Raw genomic sequence first — 11,002 nt, forward strand, 5'->3', positions numbered from 1 at the left:
CACAAAACCACTAGATATGGGTCTTTTGAGGGCAGTGGCGTAGTGTGTGGGGGCAAGGGGGTAGCCCCAGGCCAAAATTCTGAGAGGGACATAACCAGGCACCCGCCATGGCAAGCCCCCTTAACATGACTGAGCTTCTGCTGCCTTCCAAAGCTTTGGGGCGGCAAACCGTGCCTGGGCTGGGCCTTTGGAGCTGGGGCGGTACCTTCTTTTCTGTGTGACCGTTGAAGGGACCCTGGGCTGGCTGACAAGTCTGGGGCAGCTCTCCCTTCCCTCCACGTAGAGTCCACACCCACACCCCCCCCCCCCGCCACATGGAGATCTCAGCTGCCCAGTCCACCAGGGAGGGCACAACAGTTGCCCCACCCTGAGCACTGGCAACCCACGCTGTGCCACTGGTTGAGGGTAAGAGGAGCATTAATCAGTCAGTTAGACCCTCATATATTTTCAGCAAGACTCAGGTGTCTCAGTAGACATGTCAGGCAATTCCCTTCCCCCACCCCTATATCTTGTAATAAGCTTATTCTGCCATGTTGTTTTGCCTGCAAAGCCATTTCTTAAAATGTGTCATTTGGGTTTGGTTGGGGGTGTAGGGTTTACTTAGAGCAAGTGATATTGTAATTTATACGTAGCTCTCTCGTCTCAGAGGCTACAGGCTGGAAGACAGTGTTCACTGGAACTCTGCATTTTTATAGCAGCTTTACCATGGCCTCCAAAAGCCTATCCTAACAGAGAAGTCTTATACAGCTTCTGGCCAAACCTAGACCTCATAATTTTGTGATGAAAAGTGATTTCCACAATGATGTTATGGAAGATAATGCCTCTGATGTAGGGCAGCGGACATTCTAAGTGTTTGTTTGATTTGTTTTGAAGGTGGGATGGCAGCTGAAGAACCTTGTGAGGAAGCTCCGTGAGAATCCTTCTGGCGTTACTCTATTAGTGAAGAAACGCCATACAGGCTCTTTTAATTTTACTCCTGCGCCACTCAAAAACCTAAGGTGGAAACCACCACTTGTTCAGGTACCAAGGTTTTGTCTTGCCTCTGACAGGCTTCCCAGTGATTTCTTCCCTCATTGTCTGCATGATTTAAATAAAATTTTGTGCTTATTCTTGAAGATGCTCAGGCTTTGGTAAGGAACAGCCAGTTAGAATGTTCAAATCTTAGAGATTTTAGTGGGATGTGAAATTGGTATAGTCTCTTGGGCCCAACCAACTTTGGCCTTTATTAGGTCATACCACCTATCTATTTGAGCTGGGAAAATGATACTAAGCCAATTCTTGCACTAGAGTACTGTGGTAACGCGCATATATAAATAGCCCTTGTGAAATCACTGAAGCTCAAATTTCAACGTATTTTGCATTGACTAATTTAACTAGTTTTGCAGCCAGGATAGAAAGGGTAGTTGATTACAAAGAATCTGTGAAATCTCATTTTCCTTTAAATTACCTTAGCTTTCTAATATACCAAAAGAACAAGGCAGCTGGGGTTTGAAGAGAGGGGGAGAATGATTGTTTTTTTTTAATCCCTGAAGGATCCTGTTTATCAGGACAGATAACTTATAGTGAGGCCATTTGGGGCTGAGTTGCTTATAATCTTTTGGACTGATGAATTCTAGAAGTAAACAGTAAATTCTCGATGGGCTGGAAAACTAATGATGGGAGATTATGTTTTCTAAAAGAGCAGTTTTATCCAGTGTTCTTTTGTAGCCTAGCTGAGTTGTGTGATTTCCCCCCTTTTGTTTTCATGGTGGTGTTTGCATTTGCCAGTTGCCAACATCAGCAGAATTGGGATGTTGTGGCATCTCTGTGTGAGAGAGAAAGGGTGTGGAAAAGAAATGAGGATTAATAGCTTTAAGAAGATGATGATTTTGAGGCTGAGCAAGTAATGTTATGGGAGTAGTTTGACACTGTCAGGAAGCTAATAATTGAATTGCTTATAGATGCAGCTACAGTTCCCACCACTTTTGTCTGTGTACGATTTAAGCTGTTGCTCTGCAAGAACGTGCTAAACAGGTGCTTGTGTAGCTGTTTCTTAGCTTTCCGAGTTGATGGACAGGTCTCTGCCATAGGTGACCACTTTGCTTTGTATTTCAACTAATCTCCTGTTGTGTTTTGTGCTGTTCTGTAACTGTTTTTATTAGATTTTGTGCATTGCCTTTGAACGTATGTGGAAGGTTATTAAGAAAACGTGAAAGGAAAATTAAGAGAAGTTATCAAGATATATTTAATATCTCACAAAAGCCTCAAGGGGCTCATTTTCTTCAGCAAGTCATTTCTATGGTTCCAGAGTATAGCAGTTCACTATTATTAATTTGGAAATGCAATAAACAAAACAACAAACTGCAGATTTTTGGTTTGGATACAGGTTATTGGTTTCTTCCAAGGGTGCCTGGAGTTACACAGCCACGTTTACCGTAAATTGTTACTTGTAGCCTTATTTTCAACAACTCTAGGCAGCTAAGGAAAATGAAGCACAACCAGTAAACATAAAACAAGAAGCAATGTGTCTGTTTCCAGTGGCTCAGGTGAGAGATGAAATGAGGAATGTTGTCGCATTGTAGATGGAAAGGGCCAGTTGCATAGTGTACGTCTAATTTACTGAAGCAACTACCTGTTGTTTTTCTCACTGCAGACCAGCCCACCTGCAACTACTACCCAGTCACCTGAAAGCAGCATGGATGCTTCCCTGAAGAAAGAAAAACCAGCCATTCTGGACCTTTACATACCTCCACCGCCATCTATTCCATATGCTCCTCGGTATGCCAATACCTACCTAATGCTTAACCCCAAAGCACCTTTATTTTAGATTTATTGTTTATTGATGTAGAATATCTATAAACTGCTCACCATTCTAAAATATCATGGCAGGGTGTAAGAAAAAGAGGAGAGAGAGAGAGAGAGAGAGAGAGAGAAGCAAAATGCAAAATTCACACCCATAAAAATATGTTGAATCCATATCTAAAATGAACAGGAACAATATTGAGCAATGCTACTATGAAAATGCCTGATTGAATAAAAAGTCTTAAGAAAAGGACCTAAAAGAACACATGGTTGGTGCCAACCTAATTACCATGGGGAGTGTATGTTGAAATATGAATGCTGTCGCCCTAAAAACTCTGCCCCGGGTACACATGAAACAAATTTCTAGGGTGTCTTAGGGCCCTGCTGGATGACATAAGGATTCACGCAGGATGTCAGAAGGCAGTCTTTCAGGCAAACAGGTTCTAGGTTGCTTAGGGCTTTATGCACCAGAGCTGATTGTCAGGACAGATCCCTTAACAGAAGCATTGCACACTAGTAGCAGGTCACTCCTCAGTGCATGCTAGCCACAGCATTCTGCACCAACTGCAGCTTCTGGGCCAGCCTTAAGGTCAGCCCCACACAGCGGGAGTAATCCATTATCTGGAAATTCTGACTATTTTGCATGATGTATTCAGGTGCTGTTAATCCTGTGGAAGGAGCAATCTGAATTGCAGAGTGCTTAGACTCACTCCAGATCGCAGAAACCTTGTTCAACAACCTCTCTGGCGTCTATGATGGCACCATGCATTGCCCACATACCTTCAAGCATCCTGCCTAGGAGCTTGTTTTCAGAGAAGAACCAACATTCTTAGCTGAATCATTGGCCTAGTACCACAGTTTATGCTTTTTCTGTGCTTGTGCAGAATTGTAGGACCCAACTCATGCACCCTTGATGATGTCTTCATTCCTTTTACTTTTTCTGCCTTTTTTTTGCCAAATCTTGAACAGCTATAAAGTCGCACTACTTCCAAACGGTAGTAAGGACCGTCCATGAGTGCAGAATCACAATACCTTATATTTTCATTGCTAATCAAGTTCCTATATTTTTGCAGGGATGAGAAGGGGAGTTTTGTTTATGCAGGAGGCAGCAAACCTAAACAACCCCTACCTGGTTCCAAAGGTGCAGAATCTCCCAATTCCTTCCTGGATCAGGAATGCAGGAGGAGAAGGTTTACACTTACCGATTCCGACCCATTGCCTGGCTATTCCATGGAAGCAAATATTTTTCCTGCAAAGATGAGGGAAAAAACGCAATCCTATGGTGAGTAAATTGTTACATTTATCAGCTGAGGAGTAAAGCTGTGTGCATCAGGCATAGGTAAACTCGGCCCTCCAGATGTTTTGGAACTACAACTCCCATTATCCCTGGCCACTGGTCCTGTTAGCTAGGGATGATGGGAGTTGTAGTCCAAAAACATCTGGAGGGATGAGTTTGCTTATGCCTGGTAATAGGGTGTTGGAGTGTGTATGTGACAAAGCCTCCAATGTAAAGCAAAGGCTTGAAAATTAGATCCCCAAATCTGTCGCTAAGTACCAGCCACTGGGAGCAGATAGCAGGGAAAGACCATCACCTGTATCCCTGCTTGTTAAGGAGTGGACGCACTGCTACTTCTTTTAGGATGACAGGCAACAGCCAGGATGGTTCAAGATAGTCACACGTATCCTGTCCCATCACCAGGCCACATAAATTGAAAAAGGATCCCATAAGACACATCACTCTACTGCAGCTGTGGCATCCAAATTGCTATGGAGTTGAGTGACTTCATCCTCAAAGTGTTGGGCAAATCATTCATAGTTGGCTCCAGAGATCCAACTCCCATGTTTGGGTTGACAAGCCTCTGGACCACATGGGAAAGCTTCTTAGCTCCCTCCATTGCTACTTGATAGGTGTGTTTATGTGCCCTAGCAAGTGTCCAAGTCAGCTTCAGAACAAATTTTACACCACTTGCGCTCTAGCCATCTCTGGATTTGTTTCATCACCTGCAGTTTCTTAGTAAACCAAGTTGCATTCCAAAGAGGAACCCCGGAAGCGATTGTGTGACGGCCGTTCTCCTATCACCATTCCACACAGAGCTGAGAGCCCTAGCAGAATTGTTGGCTCTGTCTGTTGGAAACTCCCCCAGAGCATTCAGAAACCCTCCATTAGTTTCTGGAGGCAGACCATCTTAACTGGTCCCACATTCCTACAGGGCAGAGCAGCTGCTACAAGTCCAAGCTTATTAGACATCCTGTTGCTTGCTGGTATAGCATCTCAGTTAGCTTCTTCCTATTTTGAATAGATTGTGTAAACTCTTCGCATTGTGTCTGTCATTGAGATCAGCTAATATGAAGTTAACTCGGCGCTGCTTTCTTGAAACCCCTTCTGTGTTGCCTTTAGGAAAGCCTCGCCCGTTGTCTATGCCTGCAGATGGAAACTGGCTGGGAGGTGTAGAACCTTTCTCTAGGCCCCGAGCAATGGGGAGAAAAGGTAAGGAAATTGTGCTCTAGGATCGCCGCTTTCTTAAATGCACTTGTCTGTACATTCACTACCCTGGCCTGTAGCAAAGGGTCCACTGTGCAGTTAAACCTTGCTAAATTCTGAACATCCTCTTGTGCGTTTGCCATGAGTAAAATCGGAAGTGGGGATCCTAGCTGTTGAAATGCAAAACTTTGGTTCTTTTTATTCCTGTAAAGAGGTGGCCCACCTGGGTCCACAGGTGAGGTGTTACTGTTTTTAACAAATTTCAGTTGGGTAAATTTTATATTAGGATGGTCTAGTATAAGTCTTCAGAGGCTTTTAATGCCACTGTGTCCCTTGACAGTAAGGTGACACCTCTTTGTTAGGCTCTGAAGTAGGTTGGTTGCTCCTAAGTATATTATGGAAAGCTCCTCTAAATCTTAGGCTGGCACTGGCAAATTGTCCTGGACTAAGGATTCATTATCTGAACTTCAAAGCACAGCACCAGAATACTGTGTATATATTTTTCTCTGCTGTTTTCTTCTGCTCCATTCCTCCACATTGTAAAAGCCAATTGGCCAGGTGGTCTCTCTCTAAGACAATGTGAGCTACTGAGACCTGGTTTGCTTTTGCCCATGAAATGAATAGAAAGAGATGATTGCCTGCAGCATAAGCTTGCCTTGCAGTGCAATTCAGCCTATGTGCTGCTGCGCCACAGTCCTCCTTACCTGTCCTTAAAAGACATGAGCTAATACCTGACTTGACAAAAATGTACACACACATTGTAAGAGTGGGTGACACACAGAGACTGTGAACGACTTCCGGATCGTGGATGTAGTGATTAGCCACTCATATATGTTGCTCAATGCACACCTTTGCAGACAGGTGAGGGACGTTCAAAAGTCATTACTGCTTTTGTTTGCCTTGTATTGCAACATTGGAAACAAAGGTGAGTGTTATAGCCAGTGTGAAACAGTGTTTCTGTTCTCTACTGCACAAAGGTCCTCCTTCATTTACTTTATACAGTACTGAGAGCCAAATCTGCTTCGCTTTCTGTAAGTGCCAGTCACCATAAACTAAGCTATACTAGCGTAGAGAGAAAACCACTACATTGTTGAGGAGTGCAACATACAGGGATTTATTTCATGGAGAGAGATGTTATTCCTCATGCCCCTTAATGCTGTACCCTAAAGGACTAGCACTAGAGTCAGTTTATACAAAATAATAATTTTAGCAGTGTTCTAGGGCTTTGAAGCAGGTGAGAGACAATCCATGTTACATACAGTATGGTGTGCTGAAAGCAAAATGGCTCCAGATTTTAGGGATAGTGGTGATTTTGAGTGAAGAAGTGAGGAGAATGGGACTTTGGAAAGTTGTATGAGGAAACACCCACCTACCTATACTGGATTGAGCCAAGGGCCCGTCTAGTCCAGCATCTCGCAGTAGCCAACCAGATGCCTGTGGGAAGTCAGCAAGCAGGACCTAAGTGCAGCTGCACACTCTCGCCTAGTGATCCCCAGCAACTGGTATTTAAAGGCAGAACATAGCTATTATGGCTAGCAACCATGGCTTACCCTCCCTGAATTCTCTAATCCTCTTTGAAAGCCATCTGAGTTGGTAGCCTTTGATACCACCTGCTGTGTGAAGGAGCACTTTCTTTTGTCTGTTCTGAATCTTCCAACATTCAGATTCATGTGACGTCCCTGAGTTCTAGTCATATGAGGGGGGAGACGGGACAGGACGGGACTCCTCTCTATTCACCTTCTCCATGCCATGTATAATTTTCTATACCTCTGTCACATTCCGTCTTACAGTTTCTCTTAAAAGGCGTGTAACTTTCCCCCCTACAATTCTTGCCTAAACAACTGCTGGGGGAGTTCCAGGGGAGAAGTTGTGGGTGAAGGATTAAACACCCAACTCTGCCCACTTCTCTGCTCCAAATTGCCCCTTCCCAAAGCTCTTATTTCCGTCAGGATTTTAATGCAAGTACTTGCACGTACCTGTACAATTTAGCCCTAAAGCAAAACGCAAACCCTCAACTTTGTACAACAGTAAATAAAATGGAGGTGAAGAGCAGAACGAAAGTTTGAGTAATCTTTGAGAGAGGTGATGGTGAGGGGAATCTGTGTGGGGCAGTTCACCAAAACTTCAGACTGGCTGGAGGTGTTGAAACGCTCTCTTCTGTATCTCCTTATGCTGGCTCTGATAAGTGTGTGGTTTCTTTGTTCGTTGCAGGTGAAAATGCCCTCTGCCGGTACTTCAGCAATGAGAGAATCCCGCCCATCATTGAAGAAAGTTCCCCACTTCAGCATCCGTTTTCCAGGCCTGTGGCGGAAAGGCAGCTAGTGAGGGGTGCAGACTACATCAGGGGGAGCAGGTGTTTTGTTAATGTGGATCTTCACAACAGTGCGACGATCCCTTTCCAGGAGGATGGAGCCAAGAAGCTCCCGGTGACCTCCTCCACGAAATCCTCCTCCACAGAGCGCTCCCTTCTGGTCAGCTGGATTACGAGACTCAAGTTATTGACTCACTGAGTTAACTGGCTGCGTTTTGACTTTCTAGGGTATTTGATATTAAGTGCCTTTTCTTCCCCTCCACCTTCAAATGGTTTTGCAGTACCTGAGCAGTTTTGCATTGTATTTTATTTTCTCCCCCTGGAGAAGCTTGCCCTTTCCCCAACGTTTCTGTCTCGAGATTCACTGGAGTTGGAGAGAGGGGGTCTGTTTAAGGGGGAGCAGGAGGAGAGACGAGGAGAGAGATCGCAAGACGTAGCATTTTTCTACCTGCCCAAGGGTGGAGGGGGAATTCAGTCCTCTGGAGAAAAACCGATCAGGCTCGAGTGATTCAGAGGTCACTGCTGACCTGAAATCCGCATGACCCACGCAGAAGCAATCTCTGCATCGTAATGAGGCCTGGTGGCACTTCATTTGCTACAAGACTCTGATGCTGTGCAACCTACTGGATCTGCAGACTATGTAGCACTCAGCAATAAATGGATTCCTACGCTGCAATCCTGACCAAGAAGGAAGAAAAGGGGAGGTTTTCCCCTCCCCCCCCTCCCTCGTCCCTTTTAAGCAACGTGGTTGCCCTGCAAGTGACTGGAGACGACTCAACTGTTGTCAGGAATAAAATGCAGTTTCTTCCTTTGTTCTGATTAGTTACAAACGTGAGGCTGTTTTGGTTGATCCTCCAGTTATTAAAATCTTAGTACAGTTAAATTGTTCTTCCCTGAATTGCTGCAATACTCATCCAATTAGGACATGGATTGCTACAACATGCCAAGGAAATGCATCTCAAGTGACAATGGTAAAAATGAATATATCTTATTGCTTTTTTATGATTAAGACTGAATAGCTGTTAACCAAAGTATTCTTCTGAAAGCAATCCCTGCAAGCTTCTGGAGCATCAACTGTGGTTCAAGGTTGAATTGGTTTTTATATTATTTGGGCTTTAAAGGCTGACTTGTGATGAGTTAACATTTTTGTAAGGCAGTTTGCTCTTTCAGAGTGTTGGGGAAGAAACTGTTTGCCATCATTAAATTAGTAGCATTGGGTGAGAGTTGGGGTGGTCTGTGGAAGGGAGAACTTGCCAGAAGTGTTTGGATGCAAATAATTTGTTGTTTTCAAAGCAAGTGTAGGAAAGAGGGTTTTTTTGTTAGAGATCCACAAAGAACATCTTGTTTAAAATAATTTAAAAGTATTTAAATTACGCTTTCTTTCTTTTCTTTTTCTTAAAAAACAACAACACTTAACCTTTTATGCAGCTTTTACATTTGTCTCTGACATCACTGGGTACTAATTAGCCAAGGCAAAAAAAAAGGTCTCACCCCATTAAATTAGTTATTTGAATGGTCTGAAAACAGCACCATCTACACTGATGAAAGGAATTCATCACATTTTACACTGCTGTCTAACATGATAAATGTGATCTTGGCAAGCTTTTTTGAGCAGTTTATAACAAGCATGGGGAGACAGATGTTAAATTAACTGTCTAGGAAACTGTCACAACTATACTAGGTTGAATGGATTTGCACAAATTTTTACCATTAAAAGAATGCATATGGTTATAACTAAATTCGATCCTGTTTTTCACAAACAAGCTAAAACAATGACATAACTTGAGTTACCTTTCAAGCTGAACTGGCTATTGGTACCAGCCTAGCAAACTTCACCAAAGCTAGTGCAGCTGTTCTGCATCTTGATGATGTTTTCTCATAGTATTCAAAACTTTGTGGTTTCAATTAAAAAGAAGCAGTAAAACAAACAAGCAAACAAACCCAAATGTAATTGAAATTGCAGTTCACTTTTTCTTTGAAGATCCAGGCAAGTATGATGTAGAAAGTGAGGTGTATTGTATGAAGTTCAAATATAAGCTAAATATCTCCCTCAGATAATGATAAAGGAAGATGTAACTAAGAAAATGGTCTCTCTCTCGAGCCTGAAATTTCTCGTCCAGTTCAGGAAGTAACCTCAGTTCTCAGGAAAGAATGAATATGTTCATGTCTGCCTTTAATTCTTTTGTTAGCCAAGATGGAAGCATCACATGGAATTGTTTTGAAACTGTTTCACATGAGAGAAGGTGGCTATGACACTGAGTTGTGAACCAAGAAGTCCCAGGTTCAAATCTTACCAGCAGTACACTAGGTAAACTCGTATTTTTCAGGCTCAGTCTCCCTTAGATTGCAAGGTTAGAATAATACGTCATAAATTTTCACTGCAGATATGTGTAGTATTTGCCACTCCTAATATGCAATCCATCTAAAGTACCATGACAGGCTCTGATCCTGGTTTTGCATTGTTTTTAGAAGAAGAGCTCTCAAAAGCATTAGGCAGGACTAGTTGACACTGCCCTTGACAACTTCTTTCCCTTGATTGGGCAATAGATGCTCAAAACAGAAGCCACTCCTTTGGGGTCATTGATGAGCCAAACTTATAGAATCATAGAATCATAGAATCATAGAGTTGGAAGAGACCACAAGGGTCATCGAGTCCAACCCCCTGCCAAGCAGGAAACACCATCAGAGCACTCCTGACATATGGCTGTCAAGCCTCTGCTTAAAGACATCCAAAGAAGGAGACTCCACCACACTCCTTGGCAGCAAATTCCACTGTTGAACAGCTCTTACTGCCAGGAAGTTCTTCCTAATGTTTAGGTGGAATCTTCTTTCTTGTAGTTTGGATCCATTGCTCCGTGTCCGCTTCTCTGGAGCAGCAGAAAACAACCTTTCTCCCTCCTCTATGTGACATCCTTTTATATATTTGAACATGGCTATCATATCACCCCTTAACCTCCTCTTCTCCAGGCTAAACATGCCCAGCTCTCTTAGCCGTTCTTCATAAGGCATCGTTTCCAGGCCTTTGACCATTTTGGTTGCCCTCCTCTGGACATGTTCCAGTTTGTCAGTGTCCTTCTTGAACTGTGGTGCCCAGAACTGGACACAGTACTCCAGGTGAGGTCTGACCAGAGCAGAATACAGTGGCACTATAACTTCCCTTGATCTAGATGCTATACTCCTATTGATGCAGCCCAGAATTGCATTGGCTTTTTTAGCTGCCGCGTCACACTGTTGGCTCATGTCAAGTTTGTGGTCAACCAAGACTCCTAGATCCTTTTCACATGTACTGCTCTCAAGCCAGGTGTCACCCATCTTGTATTTGTGCCTCTCATTTTTTTTGCCCAAGTGCAATACTTTACATTTCTCCCTGTTAAAATTCATCTTGTTTGTTTTGGCCCAGTTCTCTAATCTGTCAAGGTCGTTTTGAA

The 11,002-nt window shown here is 43.4% G+C and overlaps 1 protein-coding gene across 1 annotated transcript in view; it reads left to right on the top strand.

The window, feature by feature from the left end:
- CNKSR3 (CNKSR family member 3) overlaps nucleotides 1-9,639 on the top strand; it is a 59,364-nt gene extending 49,725 nt beyond the window's left edge. Inside the window, exons 9-13 of the mRNA XM_083434167.1 lie at nucleotides 874-1,020; nucleotides 2,633-2,757; nucleotides 3,855-4,063; nucleotides 5,180-5,269; nucleotides 7,475-9,639. Of these exons, the coding sequence (XP_083290293.1) occupies nucleotides 874-1,020; nucleotides 2,633-2,757; nucleotides 3,855-4,063; nucleotides 5,180-5,269; nucleotides 7,475-7,773 (870 nt within the window). The 3' untranslated portion in view covers nucleotides 7,774-9,639. The remainder of the gene's footprint in view (nucleotides 1-873; nucleotides 1,021-2,632; nucleotides 2,758-3,854; nucleotides 4,064-5,179; nucleotides 5,270-7,474) is intronic.
- The last annotated feature ends 1,363 nt before the right edge of the window (nucleotides 9,640-11,002 follow it).

This window comes from Podarcis tiliguerta (assembly GCF_965153285.1).
Source record: "Podarcis tiliguerta genome assembly, chromosome: 3".
In the NCBI taxonomy this organism is placed as follows: Eukaryota; Metazoa; Chordata; class Lepidosauria; order Squamata; family Lacertidae; genus Podarcis; species Podarcis tiliguerta.